A 27,916-nucleotide genomic window follows, 5' to 3' on the forward strand; every position below is an offset into this window, starting at 1 on the left:
CTCCCTCACCTGCTGGTTTTCGTCTGATAGGCTGTTGCCGTACATGAAGCAGCCGCGTTTGGAAGCGTGGCCATGCAGGTCCACGTAATAGGCCACTCCCCCCTCCTGCGCAGGGATTGGTTCCCCGGCTGCGACTGACATCTCCAGAGGTACTGATGTGGGCGTGGACTCTGAGACGCTCTGCGAATCATTCTCGTCTTCACAGCACCTTTCATCCCCCTGCCCCTCCCTCTTCCCGGTCTCCATGGTTACCCAGGCGATCTCCTCCATAACCATGGCGATCTCTGAGGGGGCGGGGTTAGAGTCTTTATCAGCGTTCCGTTGGTTGAGGCTGAGTTCCAGAGAGGTGAGGGGTGGGGCAGGGCTCTGATTGGTGGGTTTGGTGCTGAGGGGAGGTGCTTGAGGTGGGTTGTAGGTGTGTGTGTTGATGTGCGTGTTGGAGTGTGTGTGTGTGGTACGGTTGTGTGTGTGGTGGTAGAGAAGCAGTGTTTTAGCAGCGTAGATGGAGGGGTGGAGATCAGGACTAGGGTTCATATACTGTCTGTTCAGATTCACCCCTCTAGAGTCAGTCCTGGGGAGGGAGACAGGGAGAGAGAGGGAGACAGAGAGAGAGGGAGAGAGAGAGAGAGAGATTGAGAGAGGGAGACAGAGAGAGAGGGAGAGAGAGAGAGAGAGATTGAGAGAGGGAGACAGAGAGAGAGGGAGAGAGAGAGAGAGAGATTGAGAGAGATGGAGAGAGAGAGGGAGGGAGAGAGAGAGAGAGAGATTGAGAGAGATGGAGAGAGAGAGGGAGACAGAGAGAGAGAGGGAGACAGAGAGATTTTATAACATTTCCATCCAAACAACAACAGGATATGTTGAGTGTGTACCTGTAGTGTCCGCGTACCACCCCGTCCGGGTTCAGCATGGGGATGAGTTTGATATGTTGAGTGTGTACCTGTAGTGTCCGCGTACCACCCCGTCCGGGTTCAGCATGGGGATGAGTTTGATATGTTGAGTGTGTACCTGTAGTGTCCGCGTACCACCCCGTCCGGGTTCAGCATGGGGATGAGTTTGATATGTTGAGTGTGTACCTGTAGTGTCCGCGTACCACCCCGTCCGGGTTCAGCATGGGGATGAGTTTGATATGTTGAGTGTGTACCTGTAGTGTCCGCGTACCACCCCGTCCGGGTTCAGCATGGGGATGAGTTTGATATGTTGAGTGTGTACCTGTAGTGTCCGCGTACCACCCCGTCCGGGTTCAGCATGGGGATGAGTTTGATATGTTGAGTGTGTACCTGTAGTGTCCGCGTACCACCCCGTCCGGGTTCAGCATGGGGATGAGTTTGATATGTTGAGTGTGTACCTGTAGTGTCCGCGTACCACCCCGTCCGGGTTCAGCATGGGGATGAGTTTGATATGTTGAGTGTGTACCTGTAGTGTCCGCGTACCACCCCGTCCGGGTTCAGCATGGGGATGAGTTTGATATGTTGAGTGTGTACCTGTAGTGTCCGCGTACCACCCCGTCCGGGTTCAGCATGGGGATGAGTTTGATATGTTGAGTGTGTACCTGTAGTGTCCGCGTACCACCCCGTCCGGGTTCAGCATGGGGATGAGTTTGATATGTTGAGTGTGTACCTGTAGTGTCCGCGTACCACCCCGTCCGGGTTCAGCATGGGGATGAGTTTGATATGTTGAGTGTGTACCTGTAGTGTCCGCGTACCACCCCGTCCGGGTTCAGCATGGGGATGAGTTTGATATGTTGAGTGTGTACCTGTAGTGTCCGCGTACCACCCCGTCCGGGTTCAGCATGGGGATGAGTTTGAAGACAAACATGTTGCGGAGGGTGTGAGCTCTGGGGTCGTCATGACGCAGGATGAAGTTTAAAAAGCCTTTAAAGACAAACGACGATGGCGTCTCCCCCGGGTGGACACGACTACTGAGGAAAAACACCTACACACACACATTATTATCAATAGACTATACCTTACTGATTAAACATCACTCTGTGGTCAGGGTGCGTGACTGTGTGCGTGACTGTGTGCGTGACTGTGTGCGTGACTGTGTGCGTGACTGTGTGCGTGACTGTGTGCGTGACTGTGTGCGTGACTGTGTGCGGGTACGTGACTGTGTGCGTGACTGTGTGCGTGACTGTGTGGGTACGTGACTGTGTGCGTGACTGTGTGCGGGTACGTGACTGTGTGCGGGTACGTGACTGTGTGTGGGTACGTGACTGTGCGGGTGCGTGACTGTGTGCGGGTACGTGACTGTGTGTGGGTACGTGACTGTGTGCGGGTACGTGACTGTGTGTGGGTACGTGACTGTGCGGGTGCGTGACTGTGTGCGGGTACGTGACTGTGTGTGGGTACGTGACTGTGTGTGGGTACGTGACTGTGTGCGGGTACGTGACTGTGTGCGTGTACGTGACTGTGTACGTGACTGTGTACGGGTACGTGACTGTGTACGTGACTGTGTACGGGTACGTGACTGGGTACGTGACTGTGTACGTGACTGTGTGCGGGTACGTGACTGTGTACGTGACTGTGTGCGTGTACGTGACTGTGTACGGGTACGTGACTGTGTACGTGACTGTGTACGGGTACGTGACTGTGTACGGGTACGTGACTGTGTACGTGACTGTGTACGTGACTGTGTGTGGGTACGTGACTGTGTACGGGTACGTGACTGTGTACGTGACTGTGTACGTGACTGTGTGCGGGTACGTGACTGTGTGCGGGTACGTGACTGTGTGTGGGTACGTGACTGTGTGTGGGTACGTGACTGTGTGTGGGTACGTGACTGTGTGCGGGTACGTGACTGTGTACGTGACTGTGTGTGGGTACGTGACTGTGTACGTGACTGTGTACGGGTACGTGACTGTGTACGTGACTGTGTGCGGGTACGTGACTGTGTGCGGGTACGTGACTGTGTACGTGACTGTGTACGGGTACGTGACTGTGTACGTGACTGTGTGCGGGTACGTGACTGTGTACGGGTACGTGACTGTGTACGTGACTGTGTACGTGACTGTGTACGTGTACGTGACTGTGTACGGGTACGTGACTGTGTACGTGACTGTGTACGGGTACGTGACTGTGTACGGGTACGTGACTGGGTACGTGACTGTGTACGTGACTGTGTACGGGTACGTGACTGTGTACGGGTACGTGACTGTGTACGTGACTGTGTACGGGTACGTGACTGTGTACGGGTACGTGACTGGGTACGTGACTGTGTACGTGACTGTGTGCGGGTACGTGACTGTGTACGTGACTGTGTGCGTGTACGTGACTGTGTACGGGTACGTGACTGTGTACGTGACTGTGTACGGGTACGTGACTGTGTACGGGTACGTGACTGTGTACGTGACTGTGTACGTGACTGTGTGCGGGTACGTGACTGTGTACGGGTACGTGACTGTGTACGTGACTGTGTACGTGACTGTGTGCGGGTACGTGACTGTGTACGGGTACGTGACTGTGTACGTGACTGTGTACGTGACTGTGTGCGGGTACGTGACTGTGTACGGGTACGTGACTGTGTACGTGACTGTGTGCGTGTACGTGACTGTGTACGGGTACGTGACTGTGTACGTGACTGTGTACGGGTACGTGACTGTGTACGGGTACGTGACTGTGTACGTGACTGTGTACGGGTACGTGACTGGGTACATGACTGGGTACGTGACTGTGTACGGGTACGTGACTGTGTACGTGACTGTGTGCGTGTACGTGACTGTGTGTGGGTACGTGACTGTGTACGTGACTGTGTACGGGTACGTGACTGTGTACGGGTACGTGACTGTGAACGTGACTGTGTGCGGGTACGTGACTGTGTACGTGACTGTGTACGTGACTGTGTACGGGTACGTGACTGTGAACGTGACTGTGTGCGGGTACGTGACTGTGTACGTGACTGTGTGCGGGTACGTGACTGTGTGTGGGTACGTGACTGTGTACGTGACTGTGTACGTGACTGTGTGCGGGTACGTGACTGTGTACGGGTACGTGACTGTGTACGTGACTGTGTACGTGACTGTGTGCGGGTACGTGACTGTGTACGGGTACGTGACTGTGTACGTGACTGTGTGCGTGTACGTGACTGTGTACGGGTACGTGACTGTGTACGTGACTGTGTACGGGTACGTGACTGTGTACGGGTACGTGACTGTGTACGTGACTGTGTACGGGTACGTGACTGGGTACATGACTGGGTACGTGACTGTGTACGGGTACGTGACTGTGTACGTGACTGTGTGCGTGTACGTGACTGTGTGTGGGTACGTGACTGTGTACGTGACTGTGTACGGGTACGTGACTGTGTGTGGGTACGTGACTGTGTACGTGACTGTGTACGGGTACGTGACTGTGTACGGGTACGTGACTGTGTACGTGACTGTGTGCGGGTACGTGACTGTGTACGTGACTGTGTACGGGTACGTGACTGTGTACGGGTACGTGACTGTGTGCGTGACTGTGTGCGTGACTGTGTGCGTGACTGTGTGCGTGACTGTGTGCGTGACTGTGTGCGGGTACGTGACTGTGTGCGGGTACGTGACTGTGTGGGTACGTGACTGTGTGGGTACGTGACTGTGTGGGTACGTGACTGTGTGGGTACGTGACTGTGTGCGTGACTGTGTGTGGGTACGTGACTGTGTGTGGGTACGTGACTGTGCGGGTGCGTGACTGTGTGCGGGTACGTGACTGTGTGCGGGTACGTGACTGTGTGCGGGTACGTGACTGTGTGCGGGTACGTGACTGTGTGCGGGTACGTGACTGTGTACGTGACTGTGTACGGGTACGTGACTGTGTACGTGACTGTGTACGGGTACGTGACTGGGTACGTGACTGTGTACGTGACTGTGTGCGGGTACGTGACTGTGTACGTGACTGTGTGCGTGTACGTGACTGTGTACGGGTACGTGACTGTGTACGTGACTGTGTACGGGTACGTGACTGTGTACGGGTACGTGACTGTGTACGTGACTGTGTACGTGACTGTGTGTGGGTACGTGACTGTGTACGGGTACGTGACTGTGTACGTGACTGTGTACGTGACTGTGTGCGGGTACGTGACTGTGTACGTGACTGTGTGCGGGTACGTGACTGTGTGCGGGTACGTGACTGTGTACGTGACTGTGTGCGGGTACGTGACTGTGTGCGGGTACGTGACTGTGTACGTGACTGTGTACGGGTACGTGACTGTGTACGTGACTGTGTGCGGGTACGTGACTGTGTACGGGTACGTGACTGTGTACGTGACTGTGTGCGTGTACGTGACTGTGTACGGGTACGTGACTGTGTACGTGACTGTGTACGGGTACGTGACTGTGTACGGGTACGTGACTGTGTACGTGACTGTGTACGGGTACGTGACTGGGTACATGACTGGGTACGTGACTGTGTACGGGTACGTGACTGTGTACGGGTACGTGACTGTGTACGTGACTGTGTACGGGTACGTGACTGTGTACGTGACTGTGTGCGGGTACGTGACTGTGTACGGGTACGTGACTGTGTACGGGTACGTGACTGTGTACGGGTACGTGACTGTGTACGTGACTGTGTGCGGGTACGTGACTGTGTACGGGTACGTGACTGTGTACGTGACTGTGTGCGTGTACGTGACTGTGTACGTGACTGTGTACGGGTACGTGACTGTGTACGGGTACGTGACTGTGTACGTGACTGTGTACGGGTACGTGACTGTGTACGGGTACGTGACTGGGTACGTGACTGTGTACGTGACTGTGTACGGGTACGTGACTGTGTACGGGTACGTGACTGTGTACGTGACTGTGTACGGGTACGTGACTGTGTACGGGTACGTGACTGGGTACGTGACTGTGTACGTGACTGTGTGCGGGTACGTGACTGTGTACGTGACTGTGTGCGTGTACGTGACTGTGTACGGGTACGTGACTGTGTACGTGACTGTGTACGGGTACGTGACTGTGTACGGGTACGTGACTGTGTACGTGACTGTGTACGTGACTGTGTGCGGGTACGTGACTGTGTACGGGTACGTGACTGTGTACGTGACTGTGTACGTGACTGTGTGCGGGTACGTGACTGTGTACGGGTACGTGACTGTGTACGTGACTGTGTACGTGACTGTGTGCGGGTACGTGACTGTGTACGGGTACGTGACTGTGTACGTGACTGTGTGCGTGTACGTGACTGTGTACGGGTACGTGACTGTGTACGTGACTGTGTACGGGTACGTGACTGTGTACGGGTACGTGACTGTGTACGTGACTGTGTACGGGTACGTGACTGGGTACATGACTGGGTACGTGACTGTGTACGGGTACGTGACTGTGTACGTGACTGTGTGCGTGTACGTGACTGTGTGTGGGTACGTGACTGTGTACGTGACTGTGTACGGGTACGTGACTGTGTACGGGTACGTGACTGTGAACGTGACTGTGTGCGGGTACGTGACTGTGTACGTGACTGTGTACGTGACTGTGTACGGGTACGTGACTGTGAACGTGACTGTGTGCGGGTACGTGACTGTGTACGTGACTGTGTGCGGGTACGTGACTGTGTGTGGGTACGTGACTGTGTACGTGACTGTGTACGTGACTGTGTGCGGGTACGTGACTGTGTACGGGTACGTGACTGTGTACGTGACTGTGTACGTGACTGTGTGCGGGTACGTGACTGTGTACGGGTACGTGACTGTGTACGTGACTGTGTGCGTGTACGTGACTGTGTACGGGTACGTGACTGTGTACGTGACTGTGTACGGGTACGTGACTGTGTACGTGACTGTGTACGGGTACGTGACTGGGTACATGACTGGGTACGTGACTGTGTACGGGTACGTGACTGTGTACGTGACTGTGTGCGTGTACGTGACTGTGTGTGGGTACGTGACTGTGTACGTGACTGTGTACGGGTACGTGACTGTGTACGGGTACGTGACTGTGTACGGGTACGTGACTGTGTACGTGACTGTGTGCGGGTACGTGACTGTGTACGTGACTGTGTACGGGTACGTGACTGTGTACGGGTACGTGACTGTGTGTGGGTACGTGACTGTGTGGTGACTGTGTGCGGGTGTGTTACCTGTTTGCCAGTGAAGCGATGAGGTCGTGGGGTCTCTGCATCAGGAAACAGTTTGTCCAGGCGGTGTTCTCTCTCTTCCTGCATGCCGAGACAGCTGGTGACCGTCAGCAGATCCACTCTGTTACCATCCAGAGAATGACACAATACCTCCCTGTGGAAGTATACACTGTCACCACAACTGGAGGGGGGAGAGAGAAGGAGGGAGAGGGGAGAGGAGGGAGAGAGAGAAGAGAGAGAGAGAGGAGGGAGGAAAGAGAGAGAGGGAGAGAGAGGAGGGAGAGAAGAGAGAGGAGAGGGAGGGAGAGGGAGAGAAGAGAGAGGGAGAGGGAGGGAGAGGAGGGAGAGGGAGAGGAGGGAGAGGAGGGAGAGGAGGGAGAGGGAGAGGAGAGAGAGGGAGGGAGAGAAGAGAGAGAGAAGAGAGAGAGAGAGAGAGGAGGGAGGAAAGAGGGAGAGGAGGGAGAGGAGGGAGAGAGAGGAGAGAGGAGAAAGAGAGACAGGAGGGAGAGAAGAGAGAGGAGAGGAGAGAGAGATGAATATACAGACTACAAATTCCAATTGGCTATACTTCAACATCATCCTCAGCTCTGGCATCTTCCCTAATATTTGGAACCAAGGACTGATCACCCCAATCCACAAAAGTGGAGACAAATTTGACCCCAATAACTACCGTGGGAGAAGCGTCAACAGCAACCTTGGGAAAATCCTCTGCATTATCATTAACAGCAGACTCGTACATTTCCTCAGCGAAAACAATGTACTGAGCAAATGTCAAATTGTATTTTTACCAAATTACCAAAGACCACGTATTCACCCTGCACACCCTAATTGACAAACGAACAAACCAAAACAAAGGCAAAGTCTTCTCATGCTTTGTTGATTTCAAAAACGCCTTCGACTCAGTTTGTCATGAGGGTCTGCTGTACAAATTGATGGAAAGTGGTGTTGGGGGAAAAACATACGACATTATAAAATCCATGTACACAAACAACAAGTGTGCGGTTAAAATTGGCGAAAAACACATTTCTTTCCACAGGGCCGTGGGGTGAGACAGGGATGTAGCTTGAGCCCCACCCTCTTCAACATACACTGCTCAAAAAATAAAGGGAACACTTAAACAACACAATGTAACTCCAAGTCAATCACACTTCTGTGAAATCAAACTGTCCACTTAGGAAGCAACACTGATTGACAATAAATTTCACATGCTGTTGTGCAAATGGAATAGACAAAAGGTGGAAATTATAGGCAATTAGCAAGACACCCCCAATAAAGGAGTGGTTCTGCAGGTGGTGACCACAGACCACTTCTCAGTTCCTATGCTTCCTGGCTGATGTTTTGGTCACTTTTGAATGCTGGCGGTGCTTTCACTCTAGTGGTAGCATGAGACGGAGTCTACAACCCACACAAGTGGCTCAGGTAGTGCAGTTCATCCAGGATGGCACATCAATGCGAGCTGTGGCAAGAAGGTTTGCTGTGTCTGTCAGCGTAGTGTCCAGAGCATGGAGGCGCTACCAGGAGACAGGCCAGTACATCAGGAGACGTGGAGGAGGCCGTAGGAGGGCAACAACCCAGCAGCAGGACCGCTACCTCCGCCTTTGTGCAAGGAGGATTAGGAGGAGCACTGCCAGAGCCCTGCAAAATGACCTCCAGCAGGCCACAAATGTGCATGTGTCTGCTCAAACGGTCAGAAACAGACTCCATGAGGGTGGTATGAGGGCCCGACGTCCACAGGTGGGGGTTGTGCTTACAGCCCAACACCGTGCAGGACGTTTGGCATTTGCCAGAGAACACCAAGATTGGCAAATTCGCCACTGGCGCCCTGTGCTCTTCACAGATGAAAGCAGGTTCACACTGAGCACATGAGCACATGTGACAGACGTGACAGAGTCTGGAGACGCCGTGGAGAACGTTCTGCTGCCTGCAACATCCTCCAGGGGGGCCTACAGCAGCACCTAGATCTTCTGCACAGATTCTGTCAGACCTGGGCCTGACAGTAAATCTAAGTAAGAAAAAATTATGATGTTGCAAAAAAGGTCCAGTTGCCAGGACCACAAATACAAATTTAATCTAGACACCGTTGCCCTAGAGCACACAAAAAACTATACATACCTCATCCTAAACATCAGTAACTTCCACAAAGCTGTGAATAATCTGAGAGACAAGGCAAGAAGGGCCTTCTATGCCTTCAAAAGGAACATCAAATTCGACGTACCAATTAGGATCTGGCTAAAAATACTTGAATCAGTTATAGAACCCATTGCCCTTTATGGTTGTGAGGTCTGGGGTCCGCTCACCAACCAAGAATTCACTAAATGGGACAAACACCAAATTGAGACTCTGCAAAAATATCCTCTGTGTACAACGTAGAATACCAAATAATGCATGCAGAGCAGGCTTAGGCCGATACCCACTAATTATCAAAATTCTACAACCACCTAAAAGGAAGCAATTCCCAAACCTTCCACAACAAAGCCATCACCTACAGAGAGATGAACCTGGAGAAGAGTCACCTAAGCAAGCTGGTCCTGGGGCTCTGTTCACAAACACAAACACACCCCACAGAGCCCCAGGACAGCAACACAATTAGACCCAACCAAATCATGAGAAAACAAAAAGATAATTACTGACACGATGGAAAGAATTAACAAATAAACAGAGCAAACTAGAATGCTATTTGGTCCTAAACAGAGAGTACACAGTGGCAGAATACCTGACCACTGTGACTGACCCTAAACAGAGAATACACAGTGGCAGAATACCTGACCACTGTGACTGACCCTAAACAGAGAGTACACAGTGGCAGAATACCTGACCAGTGTGACTGACCCTAAACAGAGAGTACACAGTGGCAGAATACCTGACCACTGTGACTGACCCTAAACAGAGAGTACACAGTGGCAGAATACCTGACCACTGTGACTGACCCTAAACAGAGAGTACACAGTGGCAGAATACCTGACCACTGACTGACCCTAAACAGAGAGTCCACAGTGGCAGAATACCTGACCACTGTGACTGACCCTAAACAGAGAGTACACAGTGGCAGAATACCTGACCACTGTGACTGACCCTAAACAGAGAGTACACAGTGGCAGAATACCTGACCACTGTGACTGGCCCTAAACAGAGAGTACACAGTGGCAGAATACCTGACCACTGTGACTGACCCTAAACAGAGAGTACACAGTGGCAGAATACCTGACCACTGTGACTGACCCTAAACAGAGAGTACACAGTGGCAGAATACCTGACCACTGTGACTGACCCTAAACAGAGAGTACACAGTGGCAGAATACCTGACCACTGACTGGCCCTTAACAGAGAGTACACAGTGGCAGAATACCTGACCACTGTGACTGACCCTAAACAGAGAATACACAGTGGCAGAATACCTGACCACTGTGACTGACCCTAAACAGAGAGTCCACAGTGGCAGAATACCTGACCAGTGTGACTGACCCTAAACAGAGAGTACACAGTGGCAGAATACCTGACCAGTGTGACTGGCCCTAAACAGAGAGTACACAGTGGCAGAATACCTGACCAGTGTGACTGACCCTAAACAGAGAGTACACAGTGGCAGAATACCTGACCACTGTGACTGACCCTAAACAGAGAGTCCACAGTGGCAGAATACCTGACCACTGTGACTGGCCCTAAACAGAGAGTACACAGTGGCAGAATACCTGACCAGTGTGACTGGCCCTAAACAGAGAGTACACAGTGGCAGAATACCTGACCACTGTGACTGACCCTAAACAGAGAGTACACAGTGGCAGAATACCTGACCAGTGTGACTGGCCCTAAACAGAGAGTACACAGTGGCAGAATACCTGACCACTGTGACTGACCCTAAACAGAGAGTACACAGTGGCAGAATACCTGACCAGTGTGACTGGCCCTAAACAGAGAGTACACAGTGGCAGAATACCTGACCACTGTGACTGACCCTAAACAGAGAGTACACAGTGGCAGAATACCTGACCAGTGTGACTGACCCTAAACAGAGAATACACAGTGGCAGAATACCTGACCACTGTGACTGACCCAAACTTAAGGAAAGCTTTGACTATGTACAGACTCAGTGAGCATAACCTTGCTATTGAGAAAGGCCGCCGTAGGCAGACATGGCTCTCAAGAGAAGACAGGCTATGAGCACACTGCCCACACAATGAGGTGGAAACTGAGCTGCACTTCCTAACCTCCTGCCAAATGTATGACCATATTAGAGACACATATTTCCCTCAGATTACACAGATACACAAAGAATTTAAAAACAATTACACTTTTGATAAACTCCCATATCTACTGGGTGAAATACCACATCACAGCAGCAAGATGTGTGACCTGTTGCCACAAGAAAAGGGCAACCAGTGAAGAACAAACACCATTGTAAATACAACCCATATTTATGTTTATTTATTTTCCCTTTTGTACTTTAACTATTTGCACGTCGTTACAACATTGTACAGTCGTGGCCAAAAGTTTTGAGAATGACACAAATATTAGGGTTAGGGTTACATGAAGTTGATACAAAGAGTCAATATTTGCAGTGTTGACCCTTCTTTTTCAAGACCTCTGCAATCCGCCCTGGCATGCTGTCAATTAACTTCTGGGCCACATCCTGACTGATGGCAGCCCATTCTTGCATAATCAATGCTTGGAGTCAGAATTTGTGGGGTTTTGTTTGTCCACCTGCCTCTTGAGGATTGACCACAAGTTCTCAATGGGATTAAGGTCTGGGGAGTTTCCTGGCCTTGGACCCAAAATATTGATGTTTTGAGCAAGTTAGTTATCACTTTTGCCTTATGGCAAGGTGCTCCATCATGCTGGAAAGGGCCTTGTTCGTCACCAAACTGTTCCTGGATGGTTGGGAGAAGTTGCTCTCGGAGGATGTGTTGGTACCATTCTTTATTCATGGCTGTGTTCTTAGGCAAAATTGTGAGTGAGCCCACTCCCTTGGCTGAGAAGCAACCCACACATGAATGGTCTCAGGATGCTTTACTGTTGGCATGACACAGGACTGATGGTAGCACTCCACCTTGTCTTCTCTGGACAAGCTTTTTTCCGGATGCCCCAAACAATCGGAAAGGGGATTCATCAGAGAAAATGACTTTACCCCAGTCCTCACCAGTCCAATCCCTGTACCTTTTGCAGAATATCAGTCTGTCCCTGATGTTTTTCCTGGAGAGAAGTGGCTTCTTTACTGCCCTTCTTGACACCAGGCCATCCTCCAAAGGTCTTCGCCTCACTGTGCGTGCAGATGCACTCACACCTGCCTGCTGCCATTCCTGAGCAAGCTCTGTACTGGTGGTGCACCGATCCCGCAGCTGAATCAACTTTAGGAGACGGTCCTGGCGCTTGCTGGACTTTCTTGGGCGCCCTGAAGCCTTCATCACAACAATTGAACTGCTCTCCTTGAAGTTCTTGATGATCCAATAAATGATTGGCTGTGTCAGGGTATCTCTGGTCCAGTTGTGTCAGTGTGTGTGTGTGTGTGTGTGTGTGTGTGTGTGTGTGTGTGTGTGTGTGTGTGTGTGTGTGTGTGTGTGTGCGTACCTGGGTGTGAGCGTGGCTGTGTCAGGGTATCTCTGGGCCAGGTGTGTGCGTACCTGGGTGTGAGCGTGGCTGTGTCAGGGTATCTCTGGGCCAGGTGTGTCGGTGTGCGTACCTGGGTGTGAGCGTGGCTGTGTCAGGGTATCTCTGGGCCAGGTGTGTGTGTACCTGGGTGTGAGCGTGGCTGTGTCAGGGTATCTCTGGGCCAGGTGTGTCGGTGTGCGTACCTGGGTGTGAGCGTGGCTGTGTCAGGGTATCTCTGGGCCAGGTGTGTGTGTACCTGGGTGTGAGCGTGGCTGTGTCAGGGTATCTCTGGGCCAGGTGTGTGTGTACCTGGGTGTGAGCGTGGCCGTGTCAGGGTATCTCTGGGCCAGGTGTGTGTGTACCTGGGTGTGAGCGTGGCTGTGTCAGGGTATCTCTGGGCCAGGTGTGTCGGTGTGCGTACCTGGGTGTGAGCGTGGCTGTGTCAGGGTATCTCTGGGCCAGGTGTGTCGGTGTGCGTACCTGGGTGTGAGCGTGGCTGTGTCAGGGTATCTCTGGGCCAGGTGTGTCGGTGTGTGTACCTGGGTGTGAGCGTGGCTGTGTCAGGGTATCTCTGGGCCAGGTGTGTCGGTGTGTGTACCTGGGTGTGAGCGTGGCTGTGTCAGGGTATCTCTGGGCCAGGTGTGTCGGTGTGTGTACCTGGGTGTGAGCGTGGCTGTGTCAGGGTATCTCTGGGCCAGGTGTGTGCGTACCTGGGTGTGAGCGTGGCTGTGTCAGGGTATCTCTGGGCCAGGTGTGTCGGTGTGTGTACCTGGGTGTGAGCGTGGCTGTGTCAGGGTATCTCTGGGCCAGGTGTGTCAGCAGGTCTTGACTCTCGCTGTAGGAGAAGGGGAAACTGAAGGAGAAGAACGTAGTGGCTCCTTTCACTTCCAACAGACGATGAGTAAACGACAGGAGGAACTGATTATCCACCATCTGAGGAGGAGAACACAAACGTTTTGTCAACCAATAACCCAGCGATTTAGTCCATGCATCTCTAAACATTGTGTGTATAGTGGTATAATGTGTATATAGTGGTATAATGTGTGTGTGTATAGTGGTATAATGTGTGTATAGTGGTATAATGTGTGTATATAGTTGTATAATGTGTGTATAGTGGTATAATGTGTGTATATAGTGGTATAATGTGCATATAGTGGTATAATGTGTATATATAGTGGTATAATGTGTGTGTGTATAGTGGTATAATGTGTATATATAGTGGTATAATGTGTGTATAGTGGTATAATGTGTATATATAGTGGTATAATGTGTGTATATAGTTGTATAATGTGTGTATAGTGGTATAATGTGTGTATATAGTGGTATAATGTGCATATAGTGGTATAATGTGTATATATAGTGGTATAATGTGTGTGTGTATAGTGGTATAATGTGTGTGTGTAGTGGTATAATGTGTGTGTGTATAGTGGTATAATGTGTGTGTGTAGTGGTATAATGTGTGTATAGTGGTATAATGTGTATATATAGTGGTATAATGTGTGTATATATAGTGGTATCATGTGTATATATAGTGGTATAATGTGTGTATAGTGGTATAATGTGTATATATAGTGGTATAATGTGTGTATATAGTTGTATAATGTGTATATATAGTGGTATAATGTGTGTATATATAGTGGTATCATGTGTATATATAGTGGTATAATGTGTGTATATAGTTGTATAATGTGTATATATAGTGGTATAATGTGTGTATATATAGTGGTATCATGTGTATATATAGTGGTATAATGTGTGTATAGTGGTATAATGTGTATATATAGTGGTATAATGTGTGTATATATAGTGGTATAATGTGTATATATAGTGGTATAATGTGTGTATATAGTGGTATAATGTGTATATATAGTGGTATAATGTGTGTATAGTGGTATAATGTGTATATATAGTGGTATAATGTGTGTATATAGTTGTATAATGTGTATATATAGTGGTATAATGTGTATATATAGTGGTATAATGTGTGTATATATAGTGGTATAATGTGTGTATATAGTGGTATAATGTGTGTATATAATGGTATAATGTGTATATAGTGGTATAATGTGTATATATAGTGGTATAATGTGTGTATATATAGTGGTATAATGTGTATATATAGTGGTATAATGTGTGTATATGGTGGTATAAAGTGTGTATATAGTGGTATCATGTGTGTATATAGTTGTATAATGTGTATATATAGTGGTATCATGTGTATATATAGTGGTATAATGTGTGTATATAGTGGTATAATGTGTATATAGTGGTATAATGTGTGTATATAGTGGTATAATGTGTGTATATAGTGGTATAATGTGTGTATATAGTGGTATAATGTGTATATAGTGGTATAATGTGTGTGTATATAGTGGTATAATGTGTGTATATAGTGGTATAATGTGTGTATATAGTGGTATAATCTGTGTATATAGTGGTATAATGTGTATATATAGTGGAATAATGTGTGTATATAGTGGTATAATGTGTGTATATAGTGGTATAATGTGTATGTATAGTGGTATAATGTGTGTGTATAGTGGTATAGTGTATATATAGTGGTATAATGTGTATATATAGTGGTATAATGTGTGTGTATATAGTGGTATAATGTGTGTATATAGTGGTATAATGTGGGTGTATAGTGGTATAATGTGTGTATATAATGGTATAATGTGTGTATATAGTGGTATAATGTGGGTGTATAGTGGTATAATGTGTATATATAGTGGTATAATGTGTGTATATAGTGGTATAATGTGGGTGTATAGTGGTATAATGTGTGTATATAATGGTATAATGTGTGTATATAATGGTATAATGTGTATATAGTGGTATAATGTGTGTATATAATGGTATAATGTGTGTATATAATGGTATAGTGTATATATAGTGGTATAATGTGTGTATATAGTGGTATAGTGTATATATAGTGGTATAATGTGTGTGTATAGTGGTATAATGTGTATATATAGTAGTATAATGTGTATATAGTGGTATAATGTGTATATATAGTAGTATAATGTGTATATAGTGGTATAATGTGTGTATAGTGGTATAATGTGTGTGTATAGTGGTATAATGTGTATATATAGTAGTATAATGTGTATATAGTGGTATAATGTGTGTGTATAGTGGTATAATGTGTATATATAGTAGTATAATGTGTATTTAGTGGTATAATGTGTATATATAGTGGTATAATGTGTATATAGTGCTATAATGTGTGTATAGTGTGTGTACCTCGTATGTGGGTCTGTCCCGTACTCTCTCCCAGCGTGTCCTACCAGGTACAGTCTTGACTAGAGGAGCCATTCCCTGGTTGTACAGTTTACTCTGCTTGTTCATATTCATTACATTGACCTTCAGCAGTCGCCCCGGCACAGCACCACGCACACTGAAGTAAAACCAGGACCTGCAACACAATGAGAGGCTGTATTCTGTAGAGCCCAGAGGAGGCTGTATTCTGTAGAGCCCAGAGGAGGCTGTATTCTGCAGAGCCCAGAGGAGGCTGTATTCTGTAGAGCCCAGAGGAGGCTGTATTCTGCAGAGCCCAGAGGAGGCTGTATTCTGCAGAGCCCAGAGGAGGCTGTATTCTGTAGAGCCCAGAGGAGGCTGTATTCTGTAGAGCCCAGAGGAGGCTGTATTCTGTAGAGCCCAGAGGAGGCTGTATTCTGTAGAGCCCAGAGGAGGCTGTATTCTGCAGAGCCCAGAGGAGGCTGTATTCTGTAGAGCCCAGAGGAGGCTGTATTCTGCAGATCCCAGAGGAGGCTGTATTCTGCAGAGCCCAGAGGAGGCTGTATTCTGTAGAGCCCAGAGGAGGCTGTATTCTGCAGATCCCAGAGGAGGCTGTATTCTGCAGAGCCCAGAGGAGGCTGTATTCTGTAGAGCCCAGAGGAGGCTGTATTCTGTAGAGCCCAGAGGAGGCTGTATTCTGTAGAGCCCAGAGGAGGCTGTATTCTGTAGAGCCCAGAGGAGGCTGTATTCTGCAGAGCCCAGAGGAGGCTGTATTCTGCAGAGCCCAGAGGAGGCTGTATTCTGTAGAGCCCAGAGGAGGCTGTATTCTGTAGAGCCCAGAGGAGGCTGTATTCTGTAGAGCCCAGAGGAGGCTGTATTCTGCAGAGCCCAGAGGAGGCTGTATTCTGTAGAGACCAGAGGAGGCTGTATTCTGTAGAGCCCAGAGGAGGCTGTATTCTGCAGAGCCCAGAGGAGGCTGTATTCTGTAGAGCCCAGAGGAGGCTGTATTCTGTAGAGCCCAGAGGAGGCTGTATTCTGTAGAGCCCAGAGGAGGCTGTATTCTGTAGAGCCCAGAGGCTGTATTCTGTAGAGCCCAGAGGAGGCTGTATTCTGTAGAGCCCAGAGGAGGCTGTATTCTGTAGAGCCCAGAGGAGGCTGTATTCTGTAGAGCCCAGAGGAGGCTGTATTCTGCAGAGCCCAGAGGAGGCTGTATTCTGTAGAGCCCAGAGGAGGCTGTATTCTGTAGAGCCCAGAGGAGGCTGTATTCTGCAGAGCCCAGAGGAGGCTGTATTCTGCAGAGCCCAGAGGAGGCTGTATTCTGCAGAGCCCAGAGGAGGCTGTATTCTGTAGAGCCCAGAGGCTGTATTCTGTAGAGCCCAGAGGAGGCTGTATTCTGCAGCCCAGAGGAGGCTGTATTCTGCAGAGCCCAGAGGAGGCTGTATTCTGCAGCCCAGAGGAGGCTGTATTCTGCAGAGCCCAGAGGAGGCTGTATTCTGCAGAGCCCAGAGGAGGCTGTATTCTGTAGAGCCCAGAGGAGGCTGTATTCTGTAGAGCCCAGAGGAGGCTGTATTCTGTAGAGCCCAGAGGAGGCTGTATTCTGTAGAGCCCAGAGGAGGCTGTATTCTGTAGAGCCCAGAGGAGGCTGTATTCTGCAGAGCCCAGAGGAGGCTGTATTCTGCAGAGCCCAGAGGAGGCTGTATTCTGTAGAGCCCAGAGGAGGCTGTATTCTGTAGAGCCCAGAGGAGGCTGTATTCTGTAGAGCCCAGAGGAGGCTGTATTCTGTAGAGCCCAGAGGAGGCTGTATTCTGTAGAGCCCAGAGGAGGCTGTATTCTGTAGAGCCCAGAGGAGGCTGTATTCTGCAGAGCCCAGAGGAGGCTGTATTCTGTAGAGCCCAGAGGAGGCTGTATTCTGCAGAGCCCAGAGGAGGCTGTATTCTGCAGAGCCCAGAGGAGGCTGTATTCTGCAGAGCCCAGAGGAGTGTGTTGTTTGGTTAGACATATTGTTCTACCTGTCCCAATTGTGTGTCTGTGTGTGAGTTGCTAGGTTACCTGTTTCCATTCTCGTGTTCTGTCCCGGCACAGTCAGGAAGCGTCCAGACATTAAACTCGTAGTCGGGGGCGTTGCTAAGGGTTGTGGAAGTGGACCAGGCGGTGTCGGAGGGGGAGGAGTCGACCTTCTCCACGCGGCCCAGGTTTCCAGAGTCAAACCTGGAGCTGAACACCAAGCTTCCAACACGAACCTCCATGACCTCTGACCTACCCTCGGGGACAGCTGGTACTCACACCTACCCTGTTGGAGATAAACACACCACCCTGTTGGAGATAAACACACTACCCTGTTGGAGATAAACACACTACCCTGTTGGAGATAAACACACACACACCCACCCTGATGGAGATAAACACACCCACCCTGATGGAGATAAACACACCTACCCTGTTGGAGATAAACACACCTACCCTGTTGGAGATAAACACACCACCCTGTTGGAGATAAACACACTACCCTGATGGAGATAAACACACCCACCCTGATGGAGATAAACACACCTACCCTGTTGGAGATAAACACACCTACCCTGTTGGAGATAAACACACCACCCTGTTGGAGATAAACACACTCACCCTGTTGGAGATAAACACACCCACCCTGTTGGAGATAAACACACCTACCCTGTTGGAGATAAACACACTCACCCTGTTGGAGATAAACACACTCACCCTGTTGGAGATAAACACACTACCCTGTTGGAGATAAACACACTACCCTGTTGGAGATAAACACACTCACCCTGTTGGAGATAAACACACTCACCCTGTTGGAGATAAACACACTACCCTGTTGGAGATAAACACACTCACCCTGTTGGAGATAAACACACTCACCCTGTTGGAGATAAACACACTACCCTGTTGGAGATAAACACACTCACCCTGTTGGAGATAAACACACTCACCCTGTTGGAGATAAACACACCCACCCTGTTGGAGATAAACACACCTACCCTGTTGGAGATAAACACACCACCCTGTTGGAGATAAACACACTACCCTGTTGGAGATAAACACACTCACCCTGTTGGAGATAAACACACTCACCCTGTTGGAGATAAACACACCCACCCTGTTGGAGATAAATACACCCACCCTGTTGGAGATAAACACACACACACCCACCCTGATGGAGATAAACATACCCACCCTGGTGGAGATAAACACACCCACCCTGATGGAGATAAACACACACACACTCACCCTGTTGGAGATAAACACACCCACCCTGTTGGAGATAAACACACTCACCCTGTTGGAGATAAACACACTCACCCTGTTGGAGATAAACACACTCACCCTGTTGGAGATAAACACACTCACCCTGTTGGAGATAAACACACTCACCCTGTTGGAGATAAACACACTCACCCTGTTGGAGATAAACACACTACCCTGTTGGAGATAAATACACCCAGCCTGTTGGAGATAAACACACACACACACACCCTGATGGAGATAAACACACCCACCCTGATGGAGATAAACACACCCACCCTGGTGGAGATAAACACACTCACCCTGTTGGAGATAAACACACTCACCCTGATGGAGATAAACACACTCACCCTGTTGGAGATAAACACACTCACCCTGTTGGAGATAAACACACTACCCTGTTGGAGATAAACACACTCACCCTGTTGGAGATAAACACACTCACCCTGTTGGAGATAAACACACTCACCCTGTTGGAGATAAACACACCCACCCTGTTGGAGATAAACACACTCACCCTGTTGGAGATAAACACACTCACCCTGTTGGAGATAAACACACTCACCTTGTTGGAGATAAACACACTCACCCTGTTGGAGATAAACACACTACCCTGTTGGAGATAAACACACTACCCTGTTGGAGATAAACACACCCACCCTGTTGGAGATAAACACACCCACCCTGATGGAGATAAACACACCCACCCTGGTGGAGATAAACACACCCACCCTGATGGAGATAAACACACACACACCCACCTTGTTGGAGATAAACACACCCACCCTGTTGGAGATAAACACACTCACCCTGTTGGAGATAAACACACTACCCTGTTGGAGATAAACACACTCACCCTGTTGGAGATAAACACACTCACCCTGTTGGAGATAAACACACTCACCCTGTTGGAGATAAACACACTCACCCTGTTGGAGATAAACACACTACCCTGTTGGAGATAAATACACCCAGCCTGTTGGAGATAAACACACACACACCCACCCTGATGGAGATAAACACACCCACCCTGGTGGACATAAACACACTCACCCTGTTGGAGATAAACACACTCACCCTGTTGGAGATAAACACACTCACCCTGTTGGAGATAAACACACTCACCCTGTTGGAGATAAACACACTCACCCTGTTGGAGATAAACACACCCACCCTGTTGGAGATAAACACACCCACCCTGATGGAGATAAACACACCCACCCTGATGGAGATAAACACACCCACACTCACCCTGTTGGAGATAAACACACCCACCCTGTTGGAGATAAACACACTCACCCTGTTGGAGATAAACACACCCACCCTGTTGGAGATAAACACACTCACTCTGTTGGAGATAAACACACCCACCCTGTTGGAGATAAACACACCCACCCTGATGGAGATAAACACACCCACCCTGATGGAGATAAACACACCCACACCCACCCTGATGGAGATAAACACACCCACCTTGTTGGAGATAAACACACTCACCCTGTTGGAGATAAACACACTCACCCTGTTGGAGATAAACACACCCACCTTGTTGGAGATAAACACACTCACCCTGTTGGAGATAAACACACTCACCCTGTTGGAGATAAACACACCCACCCTGTTGGTGATAAACACACTCACCCTGTTGGAGATAAACACACACACCCTGTTGGAGATAAACACACTCACCCTGTTGGAGATAAACACACTCACCCTGTTGGAGATAAACACACCCACACCCACCCTGTTGGAGATAAACACACCCACACCCACCCTGATGGAGATAAACACACCCACACCCACCCTGTTGGAGATAAACACACTCACCCTGTTGGAGATAAACACACTCACCCTGTTGGAGATAAACACACTCACCCTGTTGGAGATAAACACACCCACCCTGTTGGAGATAAACACACTCACCCTGTTGGAGATAAACACACACACCCTGTTGGAGATAAACACACTCACCCTGTTGGAGATAAACACACTCACTCTGTTGGAGATAAACACACTACCCTGTTGGAGATAAACACACTCACCCTGTTGGAGATAAATACACCCACACTCACCCTGTTGGAGATAAACACACACACACCCACCCTGATGGAGATAAACACACACACACCCACCCTGATGGAGATAAACACACCCACCCTGTTGGAGATAAACACACTCACCCTGTTGGAGATAAACACACTCACCCTGTTGGAGATAAACACACCACCCTGTTGGAGATAAACACACCACCCTGTTGGAGATAAACACACTCACCCTGTTGGAGATAAACACACTCACCCTGTTGGAGATAAACACACTCACCCTGTTGGAGATAAACACACTCACCCTGTTGGAGATAAACACACCCACCCTGTTGGAGATAAACACACTCACCCTGTTGGAGATAAACACACTCACCCTGTTGGAGATAAACACACACACACCCACCTTGTTGGAGATAAACACACTACCCTGTTGGAGATAAACACACTCACCCTGTTGGAGATAAACACACCCACACCACCCTGTTGGAGATAAACACACCCACACCCACCCTGATGGAGATAAACACACTCACCCTGTTGGAGATAAACACACCCACCCTGTTGGAGATAAACACACTCACCCTGTTGGAGATAAACACACCCACCCTGTTGGAGATAAACACACTCACCCTGTTGGAGATAAACACACTCACCCTGTTGGAGATAAACACACTCACCCTGTTGGAGATAAACACACCCACCCTGTTGGAGATAAACACACTCACCCTGTTGGAGATAAACACACCCACCCTGTTGGAGATAAACACACTCACTCTGTTGGAGATAAACACACCCACCCTGATGGAGATAAACACACCCACCCTGATGGAGATAAACACACCCACACCCATCCTGATGGAGATAAACACACCCACCTTGTTGGAGATAAACACACTCACCCTGTTGGAGATAAACACACTCACCCTGTTGGAGATAAACACACTCACCCTGTTGGAGATAAACACACTCACCCTGTTGGAGATAAACACACTCACCTTGTTGGAGATAAATACACCCACCCTGTTGGAGATAAACACACACACACCCACCCTGATGGAGATAAACACACCCACCCTGGTGGAGATAAACACACCCACCCTGATGGAGATAAACACACACACACCCACCTTGTTGGAGATAAACACACTCACCCTGTTGGAGATAAACACACTCACCCTGTTGGAGATAAACACACCCACCCTGTTGGAGATAAACACACTCACCCTGTTGGAGATAAACACACTCACCCTGTTGGAGATAAACACACTCACCCTGTTGGAGATAAACACACTACCCTGTTGGAGATAAATACACCCAGCCTGTTGGAGATAAACACACACACACCCACCCTGATGGAGATAAACACACCCACCCTGGTGGACATAAACACACTCACCCTGTTGGAGATAAACACACTCACCCTGTTGGAGATAAACACACCCACCCTGTTGGAGATAAACACACTCACCCTGTTGGAGATAAACACACTCACCCTGTTGGAGATAAACACACTCACCCTGTTGGAGATAAACACACTCACCCTGTTGGAGATAAACACACTACCCTGTTGGAGATAAATACACCCAGCCTGTTGGAGATAAACACACACACACCCACCCTGATGGAGATAAACACACCCACCCTGGTGGACATAAACACACCCACCCTGTTGGAGATAAACACACTCACTCTGTTGGAGATAAACACACCCACCCTGTTGGAGATAAACACACCCACCCTGATGGAGATAAACACACCCACCCTGATGGAGATAAACACACCCACACCCACCCTGATGGAGATAAACACACTCACCCTGTTGGAGATAAACACACTCACCCTGTTGGAGATAAACACACCCACCCTGTTGGAGATAAACACACTCACCCTGTTGGAGATAAACACACTCACCCTGTTGGAGATAAACACACTCACCCTGTTGGAGATAAACACACCCACCCTGTTGGAGATAAACACACTCACCCTGTTGGAGATAAACACACCCACCCTGTTGGAGATAAACACACTCACCCTGTTGGAGATAACACACCCACCCTGTTGGAGATAAACACACCCACCCTGATGGAGATAAACACACCCACCCTGATGGAGATAAACACACCCACACCCACCCTGATGGAGATAAACACACCCACCTTGTTGGAGATAAACACACTCACCCTGTTGGAGATAAACACACTCACCCTGTTGGAGATAAACACACTCACCCTGTTGGAGATAAACACTCCCACACCCACCCTGTTGGAGATAAACACACCCACACCCACCCTGATGGAGATAAACACACCCACACCCACCCTGTTGGAGATAAACACACTCACCCTGTTGGAGATAAACACACTCACCCTGTTGGAGATAAACACACTCACCCTGTTGGAGATAAACACACTCACCCTGTTGGAGATAAACACACCCACCCTGTTGGAGATAAACACACTCACCCTGTTGGAGATAAACACACACACCCTGTTGGAGATAAACACACTCACCCTGTTGGAGATAAACACACTCACTCTGTTGGAGATAAACACACTACCCTGTTGGAGATAAACACACTCACCCTGTTGGAGATAAATACACCCACACCACCCTGTTGGAGATAAACACACACACACCCACCCTGATGGAGATAAACACACACACACCCACCCTGATGGAGATAAACACACCCACCCTGTTGGAGATAAACACACTCACCCTGTTGGAGATAAACACACTCACCCTGTTGGAGATAAACACACCACCCTGTTGGAGATAAACACACCACCCTGTTGGAGATAAACACACTCACCCTGTTGGAGATAAACACACTCACCCTGTTGGAGATAAACACACTCACCCTGTTGGAGATAAACACACTCACCCTGTTGGAGATAAACACACCCACCCTGTTGGAGATAAACACACTCACCCTGTTGGAGATAAACACACTCACCCTGTTGGAGATAAACACACTCACCCTGTTGGAGATAAACACACTCACCCTGATGGAGATAAACACACCCACCCTGTTGGAGATAAACACACCCACACCACCCTGTTGGAGATAAACACACACACACCCACCTTGTTGGAGATAAACACACTACCCTGTTGGAGATAAACACACTCACCCTGTTGGAGATAAACACACCCACACCACCCTGTTGGAGATAAACACACCCACACCCACCCTGATGGAGATAAACACACTCACCCTGTTGGAGATAAACACACTCACCCTGTTGGAGATAAACACACCCACCCTGTTGGAGATAAACACACTCACCCTGTTGGAGATAAACACACTCACCCTGTTGGAGATAAACACACTCACCCTGTTGGAGATAAACACACCCACCCTGTTGGAGATAAACACACTCACCCTGTTGGAGATAAACACACCCACCCTGTTGGAGATAAACACACTCACTCTGTTGGAGATAAACACACCCACCCTGATGGAGATAAACACACCCACCCTGATGGAGATAAACACACCCACACCCATCCTGATGGAGATAAACACACCCACCTTGTTGGAGATAAACACACTCACCCTGTTGGAGATAAACACACTCACCCTGTTGGAGATAAACACACCCACGCTGTTGGAGATAAACACACCCACACCCACCCTGTTGGAGATAAACACACCCACACCCACCCTGATGGAGATAAACACACCCACACCCACCCTGTTGGAGATAAACACACTCACCCTGTTGGAGATAAACACACTCACCCTGTTGGAGATAAACACACTCACCCTGTTGGAGATAAACACACTCACCCTGTTGGAGATAAACACACCCACCCTGTTGGAGATAAACACACTCACCCTGTTGGAGATAAACACACTCACCCTGTTGGAGATAAACACACTCACCCTGTTGGAGATAAACACACCCACCCTGTTGGAGATAAACACACTCACCCTGTTGGAGATAAACACACTCACCCTGTTGGAGATAAACACACTCACCCTGTTGGAGATAAACACACTCACTCTGTTGGAGATAAACACACTACCCTGTTGGAGATAAACACACTCACCCTGTTGGAGATAAATACACCCACACCACCCTGTTGGAGATAAACACACACACACCCACCCTGATGGAGATAAACACACACACACCCACCCTGATGGAGATAAACACACCCACCCTGTTGGAGATAAACACACCCACCCTGTTGGAGATAAACACACTCACCCTGTTGGAGATAAACACACTCACCCTGTTGGAGATAAACACACCACCCTGTTGGAGATAAACACACCACCCTGTTGGAGATAAACACACTCACCCTGTTGGAGATAAACACACTCACCCTGTTGGAGATAAACACACTCACCCTGTTGGAGATAAACACACCCACCCTGTTGGAGATAAACACACTCACCCTGTTGGAGATAAACACACTCACCCTGTTGGAGATAAACACACACACACCCACCTTGTTGGAGATAAACACACTACCCTGTTGGAGATAAACACACTCACCCTGTTGGAGATAAATACACCCACACCACCCTGTTGGAGATAAACACACCCACACCACCCTGTTGGAGATAAATACACCCACACCACCCTGTTGGAGATAAACACACCCACCCTGATGGAGATAAACACACCACTCTGTTGGAGATAAACACACTCACCCTGTTGGAGATAAACACACTCACCCTGTTGGAGATAAATACACCCACACCACCCTGTTGGAGATAAACACACCCACCCTGATGGAGATAAACACACCACCCTGTTGGAGATAAACACACCCACCCTGATGGAGATAAACACACCACTCTGTTGGAGATAAACACACTCACCCTGTTGGAGATAAACACACTCACCCTGTTGGAGATAAACACACCCACCCTGTTGGAGATAAACACACCCACCCTGTTGGAGATAAACACACTCACCCTGTTGGAGATAAACACACTCACCCTGTTGGAGATAAACACACTCACCCTGTTGGAGATAAACACACTCACCCTGTTGGAGATAAACACACTCACTCTGTTGGAGATAAACACACTCACCCTGTTGGAGATAAACACACTCACCCTGTTGGAGATAAACACACCCACTCTGTTGGAGATAAACACACCCACTCTGTTGGAGATAAACACACTCACCCTGTTGGAGATAAACACACTCACCCTGTTGGAGATAAACACACCCACACCACCCTGTTGGAGATAAATACACCCACACCACCCTGTTGGAGATAAACACACCCACCCTGATGGAGATAAACACACCACTCTGTTGGAGATAAACACACTCACACTGTTGGAGATAAACACACTCACACCACCCTGTTGGAGATAAATACACCCACACCACCCTGTTGGAGATAAACACACCACCCTGTTGGAGACAAACACACCCACTCTGTTGGAGATAAACACACCACCCTGTTGGAGATAAACACACTCACCCTGTTGGAGATAAACACACTCACCCTGTTGGAGATAAACACACTCACCCTGTTGGAGATAAATACACCCACACCACCCTGTTGGAGATAAACACACCCACCCTGATGGAGATAAACACACCACTCTGTTGGAGATAAACACACTCACCCTGTTGGAGATAAACACACTCACCCTGTTGGAGATAAACACACTCACCCTGTTGGAGATAAACACACTCACCCTGTTGGAGATAAACACACCCACCCTGTTGGAGATAAACACACCCACCCTGTTGGAGATAAACACACTCACCCTGTTGGAGATAAACACACTCACCCTGTTGGAGATAAACACACTCACCCTGTTGGAGATAAACACACTCACTCTGTTGGAGATAAACACACTCACCCTGTTGGAGATAAACACACTCACCCTGTTGGAGATAAACACACTCACCCTGTTGGAGATAAACACACTCACCCTGTTGGAGATAAACACACTCACCCTGTTGGAGATAAACACACCACCCTGTTGGAGATAAACACACTCACCCTGTTGGAGATAAACACACTCACCCTGTTGGAGATAAACACACTCACCCTGTTGGAGATAAACACACCCACTCTGTTGGAGATAAACACACACACACAAAACCAACATGCTAACTTCTAGAATCCAGACGCTGACATTCCATCCCCTTGCAACCACAGACCCGGACAAGCCATCTGCTCTACCTACACAGACCCAGTCACAGAGAAGAAATACTGAAAAATGTCTCCAGCTCTGTCTGGGCCTGGAGGCTTGCTGCCAGGACTGAGGCTGGTTGGTGCAGCAACGTTCTATTGTTGCTGGTTGAATGGACAAAAAGCCTCGCTAGCAAAACATTAGCGGGCCAGTGGTCTGACTTTGATATCAAATGACGTTCCTTGGATAAGTTAAACAAGTGTTAACGTTACAAATTAACAAAATCCCTAGTCTGTCAGAAAGGTGATTGTATGATGTATTGACATTTTGATTTGGATGCTCTAACGTCACGGGCTAGCCAAATTAACGTAACGTTACGTAGCTAGCAGACAGGTAAGGAAATAAAACACAAGCACGGGAATGTACAATCTCGTCACCACTCGATCGATGCAATCTCAGTAGAAACATGCATAGAAAGACCATCTTACTTATTTGTGACGATAATCTTACTTATTTATGAACGATGCTCATCTTTGGCTTTCGTATCTTTCCCGATCACCAAACAGCTCTTTAAACCCAAACAAACGCACTAGTAGCTGAGAAACAACAACACG

The 27,916-nt window shown here is 48.7% G+C and overlaps 1 protein-coding gene across 1 annotated transcript; it reads right to left on the minus strand.

Annotated features, from left to right (window-relative positions):
• On the minus strand, window positions 1–27,916 carry agbl5 (ATP/GTP binding protein-like 5; the record flags this gene model as incomplete). Its single annotated transcript, XM_038986726.1, has 7 exons — window positions 27,813–27,916; window positions 17,919–18,159; window positions 15,876–16,047; window positions 13,402–13,565; window positions 7,053–7,230; window positions 1,754–1,932; window positions 1–571 (listed from the first exon to the last, which is right to left on the minus strand). Coding segments are annotated over exons 2-7 (1,461 nt in total), but the record flags the coding sequence as incomplete, so codon positions are not given.

Source organism: Salvelinus namaycush, unplaced genomic scaffold (genome assembly GCF_016432855.1).
Source record: "Salvelinus namaycush isolate Seneca unplaced genomic scaffold, SaNama_1.0 Scaffold564, whole genome shotgun sequence".
NCBI classification, from domain to species: domain Eukaryota; kingdom Metazoa; phylum Chordata; class Actinopteri; order Salmoniformes; family Salmonidae; genus Salvelinus; species Salvelinus namaycush.